The sequence below is a fragment of the Aptenodytes forsteri genome, unplaced genomic scaffold (genome assembly GCF_000699145.1).
Source record: "Aptenodytes forsteri isolate BGI_AS27 unplaced genomic scaffold, ASM69914v1 Scaffold8, whole genome shotgun sequence".
NCBI classification, from domain to species: Eukaryota; Metazoa; Chordata; class Aves; order Sphenisciformes; family Spheniscidae; genus Aptenodytes; species Aptenodytes forsteri.
In genome coordinates, this window is record NW_008796218.1 from 5030875 (window position 1) to 5054560 (window position 23686).

Here is a 23686-nt window from a genome sequence, read left to right on the forward strand (position 1 = left end):
GGCGCCCGCGCCCCGCCGGAGAACGAACAGCACCGCGGAGGCGGCCGTCCGGGGTCGACGGTGGGCGCCGCCCCCCCGCCGGCTAACGGGAGCAGGGGAAAGGGCCCGGTACCCGGCCGGTAGCGGGGCCCGGAGCACAAGGCTCTGGCAAAACCGGTGCTGCGGCCAGCCCTTCCCGTGGGAGCCGGGACCAGTGGCGGAGGAGAAGAGTTTTCACCCCTCTTAAGCCAGAGCTCCCTCGTTAGGTCGGTAGAGTGGAGAGGAGAGGAGCGGAGCGGAGCGGAGCGGAGCTGTCTGCGTGCCTGCTCTTGCTTTTATTTTGGTTTTTTGGTACACTGCTTAAACCGGTGTCCTGCTGCAAAGGGAAGTAACTCACTTGCTTCATATCCACAAGTCTTGGACACGCCAAAAGGGCTTAAAATTAACAAAATTGCAACAACCAAAGAGCAGGCACTTGGATAATGCAACATTTTCACTGAAAACAGGTTGCTTCAAAGTACCTTCAGTGGGGCATTTGGAATACTTACCGTCAGTTAGCATAACTACGTAAGAATGGATTTTTTCTTTTTTTCATACTTTCTTATATATCAGGTGTTTCTTTTCATCAGCCAGTTTGAAGCAACCAATCTATTCTTACAAACTTCATAAACGTTAAACCCAAACTAGATCTAGCAGGGGAAGGCAGGCAGGTGTTAGCGTTTGTAAGTGTGTATGTGTGCACATACATAAACACACACACGTACGTTTTGGTAGCTGGCCAGTCAGCGCGCACACCCTGGCCAGCCCTTTGGCGTGCCTGTACATCTCCAGACTGTCTGTAACACCTGTGGTGTTTTACTTCGCAGGATTATCACTGGAGGTCTGTGAAGGACTGAGCTTTGTGTCCAACAGACAGTGGTTTGTCTAGAAAATCACGTCCTTCAAACTGCTAGAAGTGTTTAAATATAACACCTCTAACAAGCAAATAAAACTGTTGCTAGAACTTAAGTCTGTCGAAAGCTTTTGTCCAGATCATTTATGAAAGCTACAGCAGAAACAAAATAGTCACAGTCTTGCCGTGAATGAGAAGGGAAGCGAAGTGCATGAATTAAAAGCATGCTAAATGGGAGAAACAAAAGGATAGGATTATCTTTTGTTTCATTTATTTTGGCAATAGAAAAAAGTGTGTTTCAAGCAAAATGCTAGGACAAATAGAATGGAAATAGGAAGGAAAATGTGTCATCAAATAAAGTAAGCTTTCTACTTGCCTGGAATGCTGTATGTCGTTCTAGTCACCTGCTGTCAGAAAGGATCCTGCAGATTTTGAGGGAACTTGAAGATGGCATATCAGGATTTGGGGGGCTCTGGAAAAAGACAACAAAATTTTTTTTTTTTAAATTATGTATGACATAGGAAGAAAGATAAATAAGCTATGATCAAAGTATACAAAACTCACAAATGGTTTGCAGAAATATATTAGGAGTGTCTTGTCACTTAAAAAAGACGAGCCATTATAACAGTGAAAATACCAAGTCTGCTAAAACAAAGTAGTTATAGAATCATAGAATCATTTAGGTTGGAAAAGACCCTTAAGATCACGGAGTCCAACCGTTAGCCTAGCACTGCCAGGTCCACCACTAAACCATGTCCCTAAGCGCCACATCTACGTGTCTTTTAAATACCCCCAGGGATGGTCCCCCCCCCCCCCCCCTGGCCAGCCTGTTCCAGTGCCTGACGACCCTTTCGGTGACAACCTGGTTGTCACAGAATGTATAATTAGGGTAACATGATTTCATATTGTGGAGGTCAACAGCTCTGAGATGAAGGAAAAACTAGATTTGTGTAGGTAAAAAATACGGATTTATAATGCTAAGAAAAATATGGAAGGGATATAGGATATCAATCTTGAGTTTAGCCTCGGTTTTAATTTTTAAAACTTAGGTTAAGATTTTCATTTTGTTTATCCTGTATGTGCCTTCTGCAGGATGTATTGCATCTTTCTCCAAAGCATCTAGTGCTAACCACTTCTGGAAACAGGAGATGGGACTAGCTGGGCTATGCTGTCATTTGTTGGCTGTCATCATGGCTCTCACTTCTATCATCTGATGGTTCTTTGGGAGCCTGTGCAAAGTAAGCTGGTGTCCAGTTTCAGAGGTAGAAAGGACTGGGTGCAGCCTGGTTGTTTTCACAGCTGACACCAGTTCTGTGTCTGCCATGACTAAGTGACATGTTGGAAGTCTTCGTGATACAAACTTGTAGCTTCAGTCATAGTGCCCTTAACCAAATTAAGCTCTTGGAATTTACCTTTACTCAGGCAGGGAGGAGGAGCAGATACAGTAGTAAAGCTTTCCTCCCTCCTGTGGAAGTAGTCTCGGCAAATTAGGAAAGTAGACGATATATGTGCTTTATTTCTAGTTCTTATATAAAAACTGTACCTTATATGTAACAATGTTATGTTATATTATATACTTATAAGTAGACACTTACACTAATATCTACTTATATCTACTAATGTTGGGGGAAAGTACACTTTTTCTGAAAAATATGCATTGTTGTACCAAATTCACTTTTTTTTAATGACTATATGAAAGCATCCCCAGTCCTTTCTTTGGAGAGCTGGTCGCTTTAGGTGCACAGCAAAGCACAGAATGTAGTGTGGGCTAATTTACTTTATTTTTTGAGAGTAAATTAGCTCACAACAGACTCTACTGTGTAATGCCACGGTTGTGTCACCTCTGGTTACCTGTATGCCCTACTGAAGTTTCTTCAAGTCTGTATTTTGCATTGATGTTTAGTGTTGTTTCACTTTTTCATTACTTGTTTTTACTTGTTGTCATTATTTGTTCTTAAGATTTGGTTTTAATAGCATTTTACAATTTTTTTTTTTTTTTTTCCCCCAAAGATCTTCAGTCTTGATCTTGGAGGTATATCTGCTATTGTACTGAACGGCTATGATGCAGTAAAAGAATGCCTTGTTCATCAAAGCGAAATTTTTGCAGATAGACCGTCTCTTCCCTTGTTTAAGAAGCTGACAAACATGGGAGGTAAGTGCTGCTGTCTTTTATATAAAAATGTAATTTTTGTCCAATAGATGGGTTTGTGATCACATGAAACATTTGCTTTAGCCGTTTTCTCTACTTCTTTATCTTCTTTCATAAAATACTTGATGCTTCTTTAAAGATATTATTTGGAAAGGATTGTCACTCTTGGACAATGTTCCATAGCAAGATGTGTGTAATTTTTCGTCTCGTTTTTTGTCTTGTTAAATAATTTTATTATCTTACGGGGGAAAAAGAAAGCGTTGCATAAAATACTGTGTCAAAATATTTTTTCAGGCTTACTGAACAGTAAATATGGCAGAGGATGGACAGAACATCGCAAATTAGCTGTAAATACCTTTCGAATTTTTGGATATGGTCAAAGGTCCTTTGAACACAAAATTTCAGAAGAATCTATGTTTTTTCTTGATGCCATTGATACATACAAAGGCAGACCATTTGATCTTAAGCACTTGATAACAAATGCTGTTTCAAACATTACTAATTTGATTATTTTTGGAGAACGTTTTACATATGAAGATACTGAATTTCAGCACATGATTGAGATTTTTAGTGAAAATATTGAATTAGCTGCTAGTGCTTCTGTATTTTTATATAATGCCTTTCCTTGGATTGGTATCTTGCCATTTGGGAAACACCAGCAGCTGTTTAAAAATGCAGCTGAAGTCTATGACTTTCTTCATGAGCTTATTGAACGTGTCTCTGAAAATAGGAAGCCTCAGTCACCTCGACATTTTGTAGACGCATATTTAGATGAGATGGATTGCAATGAAAATGATCCAGAATCTACATATTCAAGAGAAAACTTAATTTTCTCTGTTGGAGAACTCATCATAGCTGGGACAGAAACCACAACAAATGTTTTAAGATGGGCACTGTTATTTATGGCTCTTTATCCAAACATTCAAGGTAAGAACTTTGACGTTTTGAGGAACCGATACACTTTCCTATTGCAAATTTAAAATGCTTCTTCAAAGCGGTGCAGTAATCCATAGTCGTAACCAAAAAGGAAGGTTTGTATATATTACTCTATTGTATCATTTGCCAAATATACTATGGACAGATGTGAAAAGCTTATTTTATATGCAGATGAAGTGGATATCAAAAGTCAAGTATGATGATAAGATTTTAGCATATTATTTTGTGAATACATTTTTATGAAGCTTTAACATTTTTAATAAAGTATTTCTGATATATTTAAGTTTAGTGTTGTGATGCATAATATTGGTTGGCAGATGTACTCATCTATGTAGTTAATAAATAATAAGCAAATGCAATTAAATGTGAAAGTAATAAACTAAATCAAAAATGTCAAAACATCAGTAAAAATGTAAATCAGGTTGTGGTTAACAGTTTAGGTACAATTTCTTTTTATCCTTAAGTAAGTGCCTCAATTCACAATAGATTTACATATTATAGACATGTATATTTATACTTTTGGAAGAACAAAAATAGCATTTAAAAATAAAAAGGTGTGTTACAGTCATTCCAAAGTAAGGCAGCAATAGATGTTTGAATGTCATGCTATAAACAGTGAAAGTTGTGGTTAACAGTTTAGGTACAATTTCTTTTTATCCTTAAGTAAGTGCCTCAATTCACAATAGATTTACATATTATAGACATGTATATTTATACTTTTGGAAGAACAAAAATAGCATTTAAAAATAAAAAGGTGTGTTACAGTCATTCCAAAGTAAGGCAGCAATAGATGTTTGAATGTCATGCTATAAACAGTGAAAATCATTCAGCTTAAATAAAGAAGTTGATGCCAAAGCTCTTTGGTTGCTGCTATTGTCATTATTTTAAGTCCCATATTCACTGAGCTGGTTAAAATATCTGACTAAGCAAGTAGAACCAAAGTTTGCTCAAATATCTCCTGAGAGCTGTAACTTCTTACATATTTTCTTATTTTCATTTACTCAACTATTTTAGTTAGTTGATTAATTGAACATGAGGAAACTGATTAAAGATTAAAAAATAGGAAAACTTTCTTCTAGCCTAGGATTAAAAGCAAGATCTAACAGGATTTGAGTTGTTAATTTAAAAAACCTTGAGGGACATACTTAAGAGTAATATGTAGCTTCAGCTCACTAAGTACAGCTAATAATCTTTTTTGTGGATGCTTAAAACTGCGATTGCTATTTTTAACCAGTCAGCACATTTCAGACAATTTAAAACAAATGGATTTAAAAAAAATTAAATGTTGCTTCTATGCTTCTGAGTTCCACTGATTCATCTATGTGCTCTACACTGTATAATAAGAAAATCTACCAAAAAAGAAAAACATTTAATAAAATGAAAAAATAGAATCTGATTTCATAGGTACTTAAGTTTTAGGATGCGTATGTACATTGTCCATATTTTAGTTAAAAATGTATTAAGTGCCGTAATTAGTCAATAGGATATATTTATGCTTTACATTGTATAAAAAGCCCAAATGCAAAAAGGTCCACTTAAATCAAAGTTGTCAGTCTGTCCGAGTTCACAAGCAATATTCATATCTTAAAACAAGAACATCCTTATTCCTTCTCTATTACGATCTGACCGAGATACTGTTTTTCAATAAAGATCAAGAAAACTGTCATTTTGTGTCTCCTATGCGTTGGCTGATTTTGTAGAGATCCACTTACCTAAAATAATCTTCTGATCTCAGATCTTGTGATACAATGAGTTTCTGAATTTGGATTCAAAATCAGCTCATCTGGATAAAAATAAAAATTACTGTTACCTTTCATTTATTTAGACTTTCTCTCTATCCAAGTATTACAATATACACCGATACACCACTACATCACAGAATGTACTTTCACTAAGCTGCTTTTCACCTCTTTATTTTGATGTGAAACATTGCCACTTCAGGTTGAAAACTGGTGACTCTGGTAGAATTTTTCTGACATTGCCCAGATTTTTATTATTGGTTCCACATGAATTGTAAAAGTCCAACTTTGTTTTAGTTAGGAGCTGTTTGGCAGTTTCAACAAAGAAAGAGTATCAGGAAAAAGAAGAGACAGTTTGAATGCCTTTGAGATTATTTAAATAATCTGTGAACTTAATTTTTAAAAGAGCTTAAAAATAATCAGTGATTGAATTTTTCCTTTTCAGTTAAATTCAGACTCCTCTCCCTCTTAGCTCTCACTGTGTTGTATCAGATATTTAATGTACACAAGCAAAGAAAAGTATGTTAAAACATGATTTTACTGAGAATAATTACTTTCAAAATGAAGATTACTGGTGTATATGCTAGTAATAATTCCTACTAGCAGGTTAAGGAATATAGAGTCTAAATTTAAAAGCTTATAGGCTACTATATTTTATATAACATATTTCATGTTTCAGTATCCTTTTAAAAGTATGTATTTTATAGCTTAAATTAAAAAAATAAGGGGTATTACACAATAAACATCACCTTTTATTCCTGTTCCTAACAGGGCAAGTTCAAAAAGAAATCGATTTAGTCATCGGCCCAAACAAAATGCCTGCCTTAGAAGAGAAATGCAAAATGCCATACACTGAGGCTGTACTACATGAAGTTCTAAGATTCTGTAATATAGCTCCACTAGGTATTTTTCACGCAACTGCCAAAGATACTGTTGTGCGTGGTTACTCTATTCCTGAAGGCACTACAGTCATTACAAACCTCTACTCCGTTCATTTTGATGAAAAATACTGGAGCAATCCAGAAGTGTTTTTTCCTGAGAGATTTTTGGACAGCAGCGGGCAGTTTGTCAAGAAAGATGCATTTATTCCTTTTTCACTAGGTAAGAGTGATTTCTTCCACTGTTCCCTTTTCATAAATCTAGAGATGTATAACATATAAGTGATCGCAATAAATCAGGAATGGACAGAATGATATAAAATATCCACAGTCTGATGAAACAGCTATTTTAAAGATATTCAGTATAATGCACTCGGGACGTAACACATTTCAGCATAATACCTTTTGTCTAGATGAGCTCATTATTATATATAAACTAACAAAAAAGACAGCACAATATCTTCTTATCTGAGGAGTCTATACATTTTATATCATTGCAGTAGGTAAGTGTTATTCATTTCACAATTAATAGTCATTTGCTGCTAAAGTCATTACATACAGGTGATTTACACAACCAGCCTTCAAATTTCAGCACTTAGATCAGCACCAGAAATTGCAGGTTTTATTCAGAACTAGCTTGGGGGTCAGCACGTAGCACTGCATTTTGTCCTGAGGAGATAATCTGGCAGTCCTAATTCATTATGGATTTGTCTTTTGATGCCTGTAAGAGTGGATAATTTACCTTAATATGGATATTAATATATACCTTAATATGGATAATTTACCTTGCATATGATTATCAGCCTAAAATATTAGGTGTTCTGTATAAGCTAACTGCCAGGGCTACCTCTGCAGTCCATAGAAAGACATAGCCTTGTGTAGAGGGTGACTTAGTTTGCTTATCTGGGATACTCTTTCTCCAAAAAATAGAAGGAGACAAGACAAGACAATTCCCTTGGAATAGATGCGCAACATCTAAATGGCCAAAGTTAGATCTGATGAAGTCCACCTTTATTGTGTATTGTATTACGTTTCTTTTTGCCAGTTCCAGATGTTGATACCCATTCATCTGTGTCTTCCACAACCACATTTACACCCTGTAACTAGTCATACACGGAATGGGAACTAATATTTAAAGGTATTATCAAGACCTGTTTCATATCTTTCTACTTACCACATTATAAAAATTGCCAGGTAATAATGACTGGCAGTAAGTGTAATTAAGAAAATAGCAGGGGACAAAGGCTGAAATGCACAGTATCATTTTTTTAAAACATCTTCTGTCTCGATTGGCATTTCAAGACGAGATAAAGTAGCTAATAGCTTATCTAAATAAATTTGACAGAATTAGTTACAATGGCATTTGTGTAGTGAGAGGAACAAATTCTCTAAAATCTGTTTCTTGCTGTAAATTATCAGTTGTCCTTTCTTACAGAATACTACCACCAAGTTCATACAGCTCCTCTTAGGACACAGAAATGACCATTCTCGTTCATAATAAGAGCGAAAATGTAGTTGAACACATTTCAAGTCTTTTCAAAACCTTCTTTTCAATCCAGGAAGAAGACATTGTCTTGGAGAACAACTAGCTCGAATGGAAATGTTTTTGTTTTTCACTTCATTACTACAACGATTTCACCTGTGTTTTCCTCATGGCGTGATTCCAGATCTCAAACCAAGATTAGGCATGACATTACAACCACAGCCATACCTCATCTGTGCAGAAAGACGGTGAAGAGAAGGGTCTAGGTTGTCAGGTGGAGCACAATGCTCCAAGTTGCAGCTGAGGATCCACTTTGCCTTCTATTTCTAAACGTGTTCATGTCAGAAGAACAAAAATTTAAAGGACTTGCAGATAAATTCTGACTATTTGTGCACAAGTTAATAGTTTCTTTTTACTCGGTTTTCACAAAGAAAAACCTCAACCAAAAATGTGAAACACATCCTGTGTTTAAAGTTGATGTTTTCACTCCAGAAGTCTGTTTTGAATCTAACTTCTGTTTCAGCTGTTAAATATTTAATTACTTAGCAAGCCACTTTACTTTGAGAGGATATTTTTATAAGCATGGAGAATATGGCTCAAAATGTTTATACTCGGATTCATCCGTGGAAATCTCATTTACATTATTGCAGCTAAGCTGTTCTTTATAATTCTCCATTAAATGTACATTGCTAAAAAGGTTTTAAAGGTATCTATTTAAATTTCTGTAACTCAGAATAAACTATCTTTTCCAGCCTTGACAAACAAACTGTCTATTAAAGCATTTTCATCCTTCCTCTCCTTGCCCTATCTTCCCAGTTGGTCATGATTTTCTAGTGAATCAGATAACTGTGTGAATTCACTTTTAAGATCTTTTAGGGCTTGCTTCTCATTTAGTAACATACACAAAGTGTTCAATTATGCCACAGTCCTGACAATTATAGCAATCTTTTTTGCCAGTTTATTGCATTTCCAGACACATGTCCTCCATTGCCTCCCAACACAGATCATTGTGTAACGATTAATCTCTGCCTAAGTAGTCTGGAAAAAACAGTGTTTGTGTTACTAGAGTCACATGCAACTACACCACCAGTCACAAAAATAAGCTGCTCATGAGTCTGACCAGAAAATAAACCTTTTTGGGAGGGGGAGTGGAATAGGGTGGGGAGAAACAGATTTTAAATAGACTTTAAGCACAAGTTTTAGGCATAACAGCTACTCTTGACTTCTGCCAGCTTCATTTTTTATTATTGACAGCTATTGCTTTGTGGTTATTGGTAGCTAAAGATTTATGCATGCAGGCCCTACAGGAGAACCTGATACTCTAAATATGGTATGGTCAGTCCCCACCATGTGGGGAGAAGTAGGGCCTCAGAATAGGGTTCAGAACAAAACACACACTGAGCAAGTGGCTATTTAAGGACAGGGCTGAATATTAGACCTTGCTCTTTATACAGTTTATGTTTCAGTTTGGAGCTGCAGGAAAGTTCGAAGGCAGGAATTGGTGGTTTTCTGCTGACCTGATGTTTACAGCTTATACTGAGTGGAAATACTTAATTTCTTTTGAAATAGCAAAAGAGGATCAAACAGCGCTAATACCAGTCCACTTACATAATAGCCTGTTGACTTTAAGATGCAGCAGGTCCAGATTTAATTACTGACTCTGTCTGAGGGTAGTCAGACCCACATGTCCCACAGAGAGCATCTCAGACACATGTTCCTGATGCTCTGAAGAGGGTGGGCAGGCTACTCCTCTTGCTGAATAACTGCCTTTCTGTAGAGAAGATTTAAGATTCAAAAAGGAGAGGAGGGAGCTAAGCGTGACTGCTGTGCATTGGGCACACCATGAAAGCTGCTAATAAACCGCTCCTAAGATACTGGCAAACAGCGGGGCTTAGGAGTCAAGATTGAGGCTTTTCTGGATACCTGCATAAGTAGATGCTGGGTGCTTGTGAAATGCTTAACAAAAAATTGTGGAATCTACCTAATTTAGGTGCCTTCAGTATGAAGCAATACTGAACAGAGTATTCAGTGCTACAGTTCTGGACTCGTAATTCTTCCTATATTCCACCCTGTGCCCTTAGACCAGACAGCCAGAGTTTTGTTAGTATCTAGGCTTGCCTTCTGGGTTGCAAGAACTCTAGGACATCCTTTGGTTAACATGGTTCAAATAATTCTAACTGAAGTCGGGGGAGGATTAATAAAAATCAAGAACCAGTTCTTGCGGGGGCTGTGCTCAAAATGCAGCTGGCCAGTGATAATTCCCTTTTGCTGAGGTATTTTGAGATCTAACGCCTGGCTAGTCTTTAATCCATTTAATGAGAACCACATTCATTATATGTTATTCTCGTTTCTAAATCAAAACGCCTTATAAAAGCCTCAGAATATCAGTCCGAACTTTTACTATTACCTGCCAACTTATGGTCTCATTTAAGCAATCAAATACATTCGGCAAACAGTCTTTTCTAGAAATCTATATCAGTATTAGTTATATTTACATGTTTCATTCTGTATTTTCTCTCTGACTTAAAATTATCTTAATGATTCAATTTAATAATTTGAAATACTGACATAATAATTTTTTCCAGTCCTCCGGAATTTCTCCACTGTATCAAGATTGATTAGTAATGAACATCAGTAGCCAGCCAGATGTTCAGAATTTCCTGGTGAGAGTTTTCTACAGCTGAAATACCTAGCATAGCTGGCTGCTATTTAACATTGTTTTGGGATTAAAGGTTGATATATTAACTGGTATATCTTTTTCTGGTTGTAGAATTTAAGGATGAAAAAAGACATTGTGATGTGTCAAGGTAAGATTGTTCCCATTTGCAGAAGTTTTTCCTATCTGGCTATAAATGTCCTAATGTTTTGGATTAAAACAACGTGTCCAGATACTGATGGAAAGATTTCTTGAAATTTAAGTTGTAACCTCTCCATTTCTGTATATTAATGCCATTTATGGCGCTCTTGGTTTCACCATTTTTCCAAGTTTTATTCCCTCCAGTATTTATAGTCTTCTCATTTTTGTCTTTTGCAGAGTTAGCTTTTTGAATTCATGATGATAGTTTAGAACTGGAAGCCCTGTTTCCACATACAGGTATATCACAACCACAAGAAGAAACTTTCATGTACCTTCTCTGTAACTCCACTGCTGTTCCCAAAGGCAGTGAAGGACTTTTTGCTGTAAACGTAGCTAAAAATGCATATTCAGCTTGCCTTTGCTGCTCTCAATCCCTGTACAGTTTTGAATCATTCTTTTTTCTAGTTTGTCCATGAAAAAATCCACTTCAGCTTTTTCCCTTCCTGTGAGATTATTGCAATTTTTTTGGTCTTGTTCAGTATTTGTAAATGCAGACTAGATTCAGCAGTCTTTCCTAAGGAATAGGAATTTTAGGATTAAGACTTGATTTTATATTCTTAATTATTTTAATTTCTCCTTGAACAATAACTAGCTGTCTTTTCTGAGTATAATCACAGAAATCCTGCTAATTGGAGGAGAATATAGTCAACTCACCATTGTATTAGTTCACTATATCCCATTCAAACGTCTCCACAGCCAACTACAATGTAGTCCCAGAAGGAAGATTATGAGCTGCTGTATGTTTTTCCTACATCTATTTTCTCCATCTTGGCTCTGGTTTTGTATACTTGCCCTAAACCAGAAACTCTAGAAGTGGTTCTGTGCCTTTGCTTTTTCGTGCCATTTCTGTACCGCGAGAATGGGTGCTTTCTGCCCTATTTCTCAGACACAGTCTATTCCTGTATCTATTCCTAGACTTAAGTCTAGGCCCAGGGCAACGCATCTTGCTATCCAGCAGGAGATTCCCTTCTTAACACTGATGCAAGAGCAGCAGTCAGTACCACCATAGTATCTTAAATCTTCCTTTTTAAAACTCTATCTTTACACTGAAGTTTTTGGGTTAACCTTGCCCATGCCAGCATCCCCAGAGACTGAAAAGGGAACGCTACAAGCATGTCATGTACGACACTGAAAGAATGCCGAAGAAAATCTTACTCTTTAGCACTTCATTTCCTGAACTTCCACCAGTTTCTGTGGTATTGGCGAACATAAGCTTAGTGTGAACCTAATAAATGCAGGAAGGTTCATTAATTTATGCCTTCAGAAATTAACTATACAAAGTGAGATTTCATAAAAGTTCAAGCAACATTACTGCTTCTCTGAAAGTAAATAGTTTGAATTTATTGTGATATATTCTTTATATGTATCCAGAATATGTTGTGAGAGAAAGACCTAGAGAATCATAATAATGCTTTTTTGTTAGTTTGCCAGTACGTACTAGAAATAGTTCAGCTAACTTGGGCTATATGCCAGGATGTAGCTACATCTTTTTTCAGTGAACAATGTCTCATGTCTTAGATCTCAATTTCTCTTAATAAGGGAATGATAAAATAGAAACAGGGGAAAAGGAGAACATTATAGCTGGTGTTTATAATATATCATGTATTTTAATGTTGTGTACACACTGTCAACTGTGTAATGTTTTAACTGGGAACTAATAACTGTCCAGAGAATTGGTCATATCATCTGGAAAATGAGAGAAAGTTAAATAAAGAGAAAATTATAAATAGGGAAGAAAAGAGTAGATTGAAAGCAAAAAGACAATGTGTTCTAATTTTTGCAATTATTTACAAATCATCATGAAGCACGAGTGTTTTATCTGGAAAAATAATTACAGTTCTTTTGATGACATTTCTGGATTGAATTGGTAGAATTTTTCAGACTAAGTACCAGAAGTCACTGTATCTGTAGCAGCCAAAGTGCTATTTCAGACCGAAATGTACAAAGAGCCTACTTCTTTCATCCTTAAACTAAGTGTATCATAGAACTGTGGTAATTTTTAATTCTGTACAGAATCAGGGTTGGAAAGGAGCAAAACTCCCTCATGATTTAGATCTGTAGTGACTTAAGAGCTAAAATATGCCTGGAAGATGTGATCTCCCTTGTCCATGGTTTGAGTATCACCGCAGGAAACGTGAACTGAACCTGCAAGGAAAATTGCCTTTTCATTGGGCAGAATCAATAGTTCCTTCTCCTATGGGGATATGCCACTGTATTATAGGTAAAGGGAAATGCGGTGCCCAGGAGCCCTAGAAATCTTGAAAGAGAGCAAAGTGAATATGCTCTCTGTAGAGCCAGAATACAGGTTATGGGGGACCACGATCTGGCATTAGGGGGACCTTGCTTAAGCAGCCCTGGAGACCCATGGCAATGCCATCTTTAGCCTGCAGGTGGCTGGACAACAAGCTGGTAAATTTTCAGGTGTTTTGTTGAGGATAGCTGTCACCACAGGGACAGAAATATCTCACTATGTAGTTTCTGTGTATGTTGAGAAAACAGACGTCATTCAAAATAATGTGTTACTGGCCAGTCCAAACTTCCAAAGTTACTCATCATGCCAAGGACAAACTAGGCGACTTTGCAAGAAGATGCTTAAGGTGAGCTCATTTCTTTGCAGATAATGTTCAGCAAGGATTGTTGAAGCAAACAGTCTAGGTAGGATATCAAATCAGCTCCTAGTAGTGTCCAAGGTGAGATACTGGGGTTAGCTTTAGAGATGTACAGGCTCTTGCAGAACTGCACAGATTAGACTGCAAGGGAAGAGAAGCCTAATTGCTACCTGCTGTATAATGACCATCACACTAATGCAGTTTCTCTGCTTATTAACCCAACCTACCCTTAACAACCATTCTGTGTGCTTGTGGACTCATTCCCCTTTCTTCTTCCTATGACATGAATATTTGCTGAATCTAAAAGTGCTGAACAGATGTGCATGCCTCCCTTTCTTCTACACCAGGTTTTCTTGCAAAGGAAACTTCGATGTACTCCAAATGGGAGAATAATTCTGCATCGGCAATGTAGGCAGCGTTGATAACTAGTATTATAGTACCACATAGGAAGATCTGATGTGCACTGACTTTACGCTGCAGGAATTTAGCATCGTCTCTATTCAGTGGTATTCAGCATCTCTCTCCAAATGTTCCTTGCCCATAACTAGACTCGACCAGAACTTGAGGTGAAGTCATGGAGCTTTCTGCATTTGCCTGGTGATCCCTCCTTAAGCATCATCATCGTGCAGGTTTCCAATACAAGATCACTCTATTTTCTAGTAATGTCGCAGAAGTTATAAAATTGTAATTCTGAAAAGAATTCAGTTGGTTTACATTCATTTCATACACTCACACTACAATCTATTCATTTCACAGAGTATGTTTTTGACCTCCTGTGGGCCAGATCCAATATCAATAGAAGGAAGGTCTTTCCTTCTGGACTCTGGCCTTTTTGGACGTGTCCAAATAGAAATTCAGATGTCTATGAGCCAGTGACACAGAAAACAGGCATAGGATGAGGGAAATCTATATTGAAAAGCTGTAATTCTGAAAGAGCTTGGGAGTCATGGTGGGTTATTAGTTAAACATGAACTTTAACTGTGCAGCCAAAAGATCTTGTGTTGACAGAATATTGAGTGAGGATAGAATCATAGAATCATTTAGGTTGGAAGAGACCTTTAAGGTCAATGAGTCCAATTGTTAACAGATACAGAAGCTATATATGTATTTTGTGCTGGCACAAGCATTCCTTGAATACCGTGTCCTGTTCTGTTGTCTATAACTGAAGGAGCATTTAAAAAAAAGTCAAGTGTTCCTCTAAAGCTGTAAAAATGACTAACCATATGTTTATGCTATATATTCTGGATTGCTGCAAGGTACTTCTACTGATTTATGAGCTGACCAAATAGTATGTGATCATATCAGGGCAGCACCATGTCCAAGCTAATACGCTTCCATTTCAGAATGATTTATTATTTCAGACTTGGTGACACACTGGCACTGTTAGAAAGTTTTTGGATAAGTTGGAGATTCAAGCATGTTTCCAGAATATACACCACAGAAATGTAATGTAGAACATATGGGCTACTGACACATTCAAGACAGTTCATTTGCTTGGTTTACCAAATACATGATTAAGTGACTTAATTGTAGTCTATAGCTATCTAAACAGAGAACAAAAAGTTGATAAAAGATCTCTTCAGTAAGTAGAGAAGAATATAAATAGAAGTCAAGGTGAAATACCTTTAAACTAGGAACCAGGTGAATACTTTGAACAGCTTTAGATGAAGAATCAGGTATATAACTAGCAGTGAGGACAGTTATTCCTGGATTGTTACAGAAAGTTTAAGATAAGTTATCAGACCTTTCTTCTGTGCTCTGGTTCTAATTTGCACTGTCTTTAGCATGATAAGTAAACTACATAAGTTTACAGTAGTCCCTCCTGTCTCAATCATCAGCTTATAAATTTACTGTTCTCTCTGAACTCCAAACCTCTGCTAGCTATTCAAGTGTTAAAGCAGCCTGAGCTCACATAGCAAGCAGGTCTTTTCTTGATTTAGTATGTTGTCCTACACAATTAGATTCTGAATCTAATTCTGATTGTCGTGGTTTGAGCCCACACAGCAACTAAGCACCACACAGCCACTCGCTCACTCCCCCCACAAGAGATGGGGGAGAGAATTGGAAGGGTAAAAGTGAGGAAACTCGTGGACTGAGATAAAGACAGTTTAATAGGTAAAGCAAAAGCCGCGCACGCGAGCAAAGCCAAACAAGGAATTCACTCACTACTTCCCATCGGCAGGCAGGTGTTCAGCCATCTCCAGGAAAGCAGGGCTCCATCACGCGTAACAGTTACTTGGGAAGACAAACGCCATCACTCCGAACGTCCCCCCCTTCCTCCTTCTTCCCCCAGATTTGTATGCTGAGCATGACGTCATATGGTGTGGAATATCCCTTTGGTCAGTTGGGGTCAGCTGTCCCAGCTGTGTCCCCTCCCAACTTCTTGTGCACCCCCAGCCTACTCACTGGTGGGGTGGTGTGAGGAGCAGAAAAGGCCTTGACTGTGTCAGCACTGCTCAGCAGTAACGAAAACATCCCTGTATTATCAACGCTGTTTTCAGCACAAATCCAAAACACAGCCCCATACTAGCTACTAGGAAGGACATTAACTCTATCCCAGCCAAAACCAGCACACTGATTCAGGCTGTCTGAATAGTGAAAATAAACTACTAATCTGCATTTTTTTTAGCCTGAATTGAGCCTAATGGTTTGTACAAGCACTAGCAAGTAGATGAGGCAGATTATGTTGTCGTTAAGATAGCACATTCACCTGAAAAGTAGCAAGTTCAGAGAGAACAGAATAAAAGATAGTCAAATCACTTTGAAAAAGGGGTGAAAATAAGATTATGTATATTTTGCAACAATGCATTGAATGGGAAAATATAAGGATTAAGGATAAACAGGGAAAAGAAAAATCATAATGGTGAAGATGCCAGATTAGAATTTATCTTTGAGTGAGATAGATGGAATGATGAAAACACAACATAACACAGCCAAGTACAGTGGACTATTCAGTACGAGTTTGAAAGGTAAACTCTCAGTATAAATTGGTCTGTGAAGGTACAGACATGCTTTTTCATAACAGCTGGATGTCTGAGGTGTTTTTTTGGCATTGGGCCTCATAATTCAAACCCTTTTTCTTATCAAGATCAAAGTAAACTTCTGTTCTGGAAATATTATGCCTTATTCTGTCCTTTCATACAATACAATTTGAGGATCAGCAGATTCTTCCATTTCTAGATTATCCCTTTAGATATTTTTGAAGGCTGTCAACTATCTTGATGTCAATGTGATTAGAATTAGGCAGAACCCGTACTCAGAGTGGTCATTTCTTAGGAAGTCTGCCAGACTTCAGGAGACATTACGTTTGTTACATTCTTCTGAATAAGTAACATTCCAAATAGATTAAATCCATTAAAATAATGGAGCATATCAGGAATGTGCAATCTAATCCAATATCTTACTATTACCGCAGCAGATGGCTGCTTGCCTAAAATTTTACATGTGATATATACCAGCCTATAGTAATATACCAGAAAACAGAATAAACTTACTATTTTTTCCCTTGCTGTTTTCAAGTGCTGACTTCCTTTTCTACGCTCGTACTAAAAATCTTAAAAGCAATATTTTTAATCTGTATAAACTATGACTTACCAGAAGCATGAAAAAATATTACATATAAAAAAAAAGATGAGCTTTTTACATTACAGTTAATTTGTTAGGATGCTTAACCACATTAGTCCCACCATTAGCATCTAGACAACAGAGTCCACGCTGTATGCCCCATGGACACTCTTATACCCTCACTAAAATGAGGGAATAAAGGATGGCTCAATTGTTGTTCAGGTCCTTCACTAATATAGGTAATCCAGGTATGGTTTCATACCAATAAGGAATGAAAGTTAGGTAATAGAATCACTATGGATAAAACATCTTAAAGAATTCCAGTTATTCTCAGGTAATTAAGTTTCCTTTCTCCACACGCATTCCTGTTTAAGGAGTCCAAATGCCCTTTTGGTTCTCTTCAACTTCCACAATAAACTCAGTTAAAATAATAATGCTGGTGAACATGCCGCCCCACAGCAGAATTTTATAAGCCTAATTTTTCCAGGAAAAACATAGGTACTTAGGACCCTTCTTGTGCCTATATAGGTTAGGAAGTTAATTTCATTGCTCTTTTTTGGAAGCATAAAGGTTCCTTTTTAAAGCCTCTTCAAGGCATCTTCAGATCTTGTTCCATTGTATTTTACGTTGTATAAAGACATACTGTTTCTCTCTCAAAGAATATACAGTCTAAACTCTCACAGTATAGATGGAAATGCAACATATCCTAATATTGTATTTACTTCATCACAAATTGTAGATATAGTCTATAGAATATTCAAATTCTTCATGTCATAATGAATGTCATGATTATATATATGAAAAGAGACTGTAAGAATAATTCATTGTTGATTGCAATACAACTCAGTGCTAAGGGCTAAAATTTATCTAAAATCCCCACTTGCTTAAACTAATCCTTTTTATAAGTATATTAATTACATCATCTTCAAGAGCATCTAACACCTCCCAATGTCTTAAGTATGCACTTTCTTAAGATCTAGAGAGGACCATATAGCTTGACAAATATTTAAAAAATAATAAGCTTTAGCAAACTAACTTTAGACTTTTTTTTTTTTTAATTTTGGCTACTGCATTTCCATTTATTCATAAGCTGACAACTAGACAGAATCTTAACTCTGGCTGAGCTTCAAACCTTGTCTGTTTTTTCAAAAGGATTCTAGCTCTGTCCCTCAACAAATAAAAAGACTATTTCTGGTGGGAGATGCATTACCAGTGAAATACTCAGTAAATGAAAAGCTTTTAATATTCACTGAAATAGAGATTCAGTTGACACATCCAATTCCTGTTGTTTGAGTGTTATTATTTGACTATTTTCTATCATTGTGCACATTTTCTTACTGGTATTTAAAGCAATCCATACCAGATCTCATCTCTAGTCCTAGTATTTAAAAAATAGGTCCAGAAAGGATCTCAGTAAGTTATGCAGTTCACTTATCTGACCCAGTAATACGTTTTTCTGAAAGCTGGTTTTCAGACTGTTTTTCATTTTCAAAGACTTCCTTAATACTCCAAGGCAATCTATTTCAGTGAGTCACAGCCCTCTCAATCCTTAGACAATTAGCCATGTTGAGCCTGAATCTTCCTTCTTGCAATCTACATCTGCTACTTCTTGTCCTAAACACTATGAACAGTGAAAGCATTATTCTGATTACTTTGCTCGTTGAAGCAGCCTTATTAAGCATTTAAAACCTTAGAATATCTCCCTTAAGTCTCATTTTCTTTAAACTCAGAAAAGTCTCTTGAATTAATTTTATCTTTCTCCTTCTCTTTAGGCCATGTCTTGCATATTTCCGGTCAGTCTCACTGGTCTGTACTGGAATTCTGCAATCTGTCTAATGGACAGATATTTTTCCTGGGGTGTGACATCTGAAATTAGAAACAGTATTTTGGTAACGCCTTATTTATGATGAATAGAACAAAATGATTACAAGCCCATTCTTCAAGATAAATAGGAGGGCTTCTTCATTCACTTCTTTGACTGAGAGAAAGCTTAGTTAATATATGAGTCAGATAAATTGGCAATACCACAGAGATTAATTCTAGTAGGATGAATATCATGACAAAAGAAAGAGGGGTATACTACGTCCATTTGAATGACCACATATAGGAGCAATTTTTCACATCTAACTGGCACAGGTGACAAAGTCTGCAGTCTGCTCCCCATGTGCAATAAGTAATGTCAAGCTTTGGATTTTTGGTATAAAACTTGCATTCTAAGATAAGCATTAGTCTTTGTTTTATATGCAAGTAAAATGAAAAGACTTTGATCTGATTCAAGGTGCAAAGGGTTCTGCTGATCTGGAGAGATGAGTCAGAAGTGACTCATCACCTGTTTTTTGGCAAGATGTTTGTTTTGGCATGGACAAATCACAAGGTGAATGGTAGGAATAATTTGAAACATTATGCTCTCTCACCATTATTTAAAGGCTCTATTGGTTTAATGTTACACATTTCTATTTTTCTGAAACCTCACAGATAAACCAGAAGGCAGAACATTTCTCCTCTGTATAAGATTTTTACTCTCTTTACTTACATTTCACAGATGGTAACATTCTGCCAGATAATAGCCTGCGTAGTAGAACCTATCATAGACACCAGTTGCTGTCACCTGTGATCTCTTGAAGTACAGAAATCAAAAGATGACTCACAGTGTACAGATTCCAAAAGAAACCTTCGGTCAAACATTTCTGATTGTGTTGTGCCCTTTTTAAAGGGTGTCTGTAGTGTCACATAGAACCAAATAAGTGTCAATCACTTAAATACATTAAGTATCCATTATTCAGTATCCTGACTGTATCACAACAATGGCATTTAAAGTCAGCCAATTTCTGGACAGATGTTTCAATCTCAGTACCAAAGGAAAACAATTTCTTTACTGGAACCACTTTCTATAGCTTAATGCTATTATTAACAAAACAAGCAATTGCTAGTACTTTTTTTTTTTTTTTTAGTATTGCAGATAACAGAAATGAGACTAACCAGAAGTATTATTTCAAGTCGAAGCCAGAAATGTCTTAGAGAAATGTGAGTAACAGATGGACAACAAAACCATTAAGACAAATTGCTCAGTTAAGAGTTATGTATCTATTGGCTTGATTCATAAGGATGCAGGGGGTGTACACTATGCCAGGAGGGTCACTGCCAACTAGAAACTCAAGTGCACTGGAATGTTTATCCTATAGCAGCTTAGTCCATAAGCTTTCTTTCCTCTTTCCTCCGAAATACAAGACGTTATTCTTTCTCATTTAGCAGAGGACAAAAGTACTAACTGATTATGGCCCTATTAAATTAAGACCAGATAGGGACCAGTTAACAGTTGTGTTCTTTTGCCAGCTTCATCTCTGAGAATCTGCAGTATGATTCTTATAGCAAGTTAAAGGCTTACTTCAGAAAATATCGAAAAGAAAATTCTTCATTGCAAAAATTAAAGCAATTTGTTACCTCATTTGCCTTAACACAGACATGAAGCAGCACGTTGTCCAGAAACACAATTCTGAAGAAAGCTGGAGGAAAAAAAGCAACATAAAACACTGCCTTGATCATACTTTTTGTACCTCATTGAATCAACTTTGTATATTTATTTTCTCTCATCTAATCTTTATTGGCCACAGAAAAATCAATTTTCTTAAACTTGCATCACAACTTAAGTTATGATAATTGTATCACTGTTAGTAGTATAATTTAATTTTAATTTCTATTTTCATTTCATTTCTAACAATCCAAATATTCTGACTTACCAAAGATATCCTGTTTCCGTATTCTTTTGAAGACAATGAACTGGCTTGAAACAATAAACAGTGTCTTTCTTCTGAATAAGAACATATCTTTTGTGTGTGTGTGTATGCCATCCTTACATTTCCTTTCTAATTCTCATCACCTAAGCTAATTCCATCCTTTTACTCCAAAACATGTGTCTCAGACTGGGATTCCTGATCTCACACTCACCAGCGTATGAGACACTTCCAATTCTGCACCTCTCACACCTTCTCAAATGTTTTTTGGACAAAAGGGAAAGCACTGCCCTGTGAATGTTAGTGCCACACACTGGATTACCTCAAATTCTGTGTATACTTTTAGAGGAACCAGAAGCCCAGCCTCAACTATGGCTGCCCAGGAGGAAGCACCAAAGCTAAAAGTGAGCTCTTGAATTCCGCTAACTCCTTTTGTTGATTCACCTGCCAGTGATTGTGGTTAAAATTGAATGCAAGCAGTACAGAGAAGAAATGGTTCTATGCACAAAGCAAATCAGGTCTTGCGCAAACTTTGTTAATTTGGACTTACCTTAAGTAATGTTACACTGGTTCTTTCATTTTGAATCTTAGACTCAGTGTCTAACTTTGTCATGGAGGAAGAACTCACAGGAACAGGATCCAAGGAGTTCATTTTGACTAGTTTAGCACCACCGTAACATCCGGAGGTCTCCAGAAGCATGGAGGGAATTGGGTCCTTACAGAAAACTTTCTAGTCTAGTTCTGTATGCACTGTATGCATAGGAGCGAGTAACCCAACATACATTGTAAAAGAAGGCAATGAGGAGATGGGAGAGTCTTGATAGGAAAGGGGCTGAAGACTTTACTTAAACCTGAGAATATTTATCCATATAAGGTATATCTACTGTAGCAGCATAAACTTCAGTGTCAGCTGTGGCCTACTTCTTGACAAAAAAAAGCGGAGAGTGTTGCTTTAGAAAGTATTTTAAGTGTGTTCTTTTGTGTGCTTTTCTGTGCTCCTTAGCATCCCTTGCTAGCTGTGAATTGAAGCGTGATCACAGATTTAAGTTGGTTCTCATTTCTCAGTGGGTTGTTACCAGAATAAGAGTGATATGCCTTATATGGAAATATATTATTGTTGACAACAGCTCAATCAACATTCAAATGACCCTCCACTACCATTTTTGAAAGATTAAGACACCTTCAGTTACAGTTACATCCACTTCTGCAAACATGCCCTGAACCAACCTTTGATGTCATTTGTACATTCTTTTCCCCTTCCTCTTAGAGTAACAATTAGTCACATATTACGTATACATAAATAACAGTCATTTTAAGGTGGATTTTGAATACATTCATAATTAAACATATCTTTGAAGCAAGCTATTGTAACTTGAAAATATCTAATTGGAAATACATATTAGCATTATAGCTTATTAAACACTGAGGTTTGCTACTTGTTTCTGAATTTAAAAATTGCTTCACTATTTCTAAAGAGTTTAAGGAAAACCTGAGATAAGAAAGTTGCTGGCAAAGTTGTCACCAGATATAAATGCTGCCACTGCTTTAGTAGAAGAAAAAATGTTATTTTTACCTTCTTATTCTTTCTTTATATTAGTGTTTAATAATAATTCTTTAAAAGGAAACTAAATGGAAAACTGTCATGTAAAATAATATAACAGTAACTTTAGACAAGCTCATTTGCATCTTTTTTCAGTCAAAGCAAAATGAAATTAAACAGTATTAAAGTGATTTTTTTTATATATATACAAACACATAGGCTAAACACAAAATGCTGAGAATACAGCATACTGAAACAAGCATGATTTCTGTAGTCTTCAAATTATCTGTTAGGAAAATATATGAACAACAAATGTAAAATACAAGTGAATGATCAGTAAGTGCCAGCTTCAATAGTGCAACATTTTATTAATGACAGAAATATCTGGTTTTAACACTGCTCGTGTTACAAAAAACGCAGTGATAGTAATAATGGCAGCAAAGGGGGATTTGGCACGGCATATATAAAATAGCAAAAGCACGTCTCAGTGGTCTTCTAAATGGATCAACAAAAAGCTTATTAGTGGAAAATAAAAAAATAATTCCTTTCAGTTATTTAAACTGGCCAAAGAGCAGAATAAAAATTTGTTTGTGTAAAATAGTGCAATACAATTTACACAAGGTTATCTTAGGAATGTTACCTTTTTTTCAAGTCAACTGATGTAAATGTAAACACAAATATGCTAAGATACATTTAGCAACTTGCACACGTGTGCATTTGTTTTTATTCAATTCAACTGCACAGCATATAAATGTTTAGTACTAAAAGCTGCACTTTTAAAACTAGCTTTATTTGTGGCTTGCTTACATACTTGTATTCTAATTTATGCTCTTTTTTTTTTTTTTTTAATTAGACCTACAATGGTAGTGTTCCTAAAAATACATTTGTGTGGAATGTCTAAGTTTCTTATTTAAAAACTCAACAATCTAAAATGTAATATAGTACAGTGATGTTTATCTTACTATTAGGCTTTAAATGAAGTTTTCACGTTCTGCTTTCCATATGTATATTTCAGGATGTACATCAAACTTGAAGGCAATATAAGCTATGTCTGTGATGGGAGGAAAGATGGGGGGGCACATTAAAATACACTAGCCATTTTGAAACAGTAGTTTATGTCTTTTTTAAAAAAAAAAAATCTTTAATTCTCCTAAAGTTTTACATACAAAGAATAAATGAAATATGATCTTATTTCCTTAAAATTTAATACCGGAAATCGGTGCAAGATAAAAATCTATGATGTGGTTGACTTGTTTTTAAACAGGAACCTGAGTAAGGGCAGGAAATATAGTATTATGACTAAAAGAATAAAATTCCTTAATAATTTAA

General features: G+C 36.4%; 1 protein-coding gene across 1 annotated transcript in view; it reads left to right on the forward strand.

The window, feature by feature from the left end:
• Positions 1-8354, forward strand: part of LOC103906838 (vitamin D 25-hydroxylase) — an 18966-nt gene extending 10612 nt beyond the window's left edge. Inside the window, exons 9-12 of the mRNA XM_009288895.2 lie at positions 2882-3023; positions 3315-3947; positions 6467-6796; positions 8133-8354. Coding sequence (XP_009287170.1) covers positions 2882-3023; positions 3315-3947; positions 6467-6796; positions 8133-8308 — 1281 coding nt within the window. The 3' untranslated portion in view covers positions 8309-8354. The remainder of the gene's footprint in view (positions 1-2881; positions 3024-3314; positions 3948-6466; positions 6797-8132) is intronic.
• The last annotated feature ends 15332 nt before the right edge of the window (positions 8355-23686 follow it).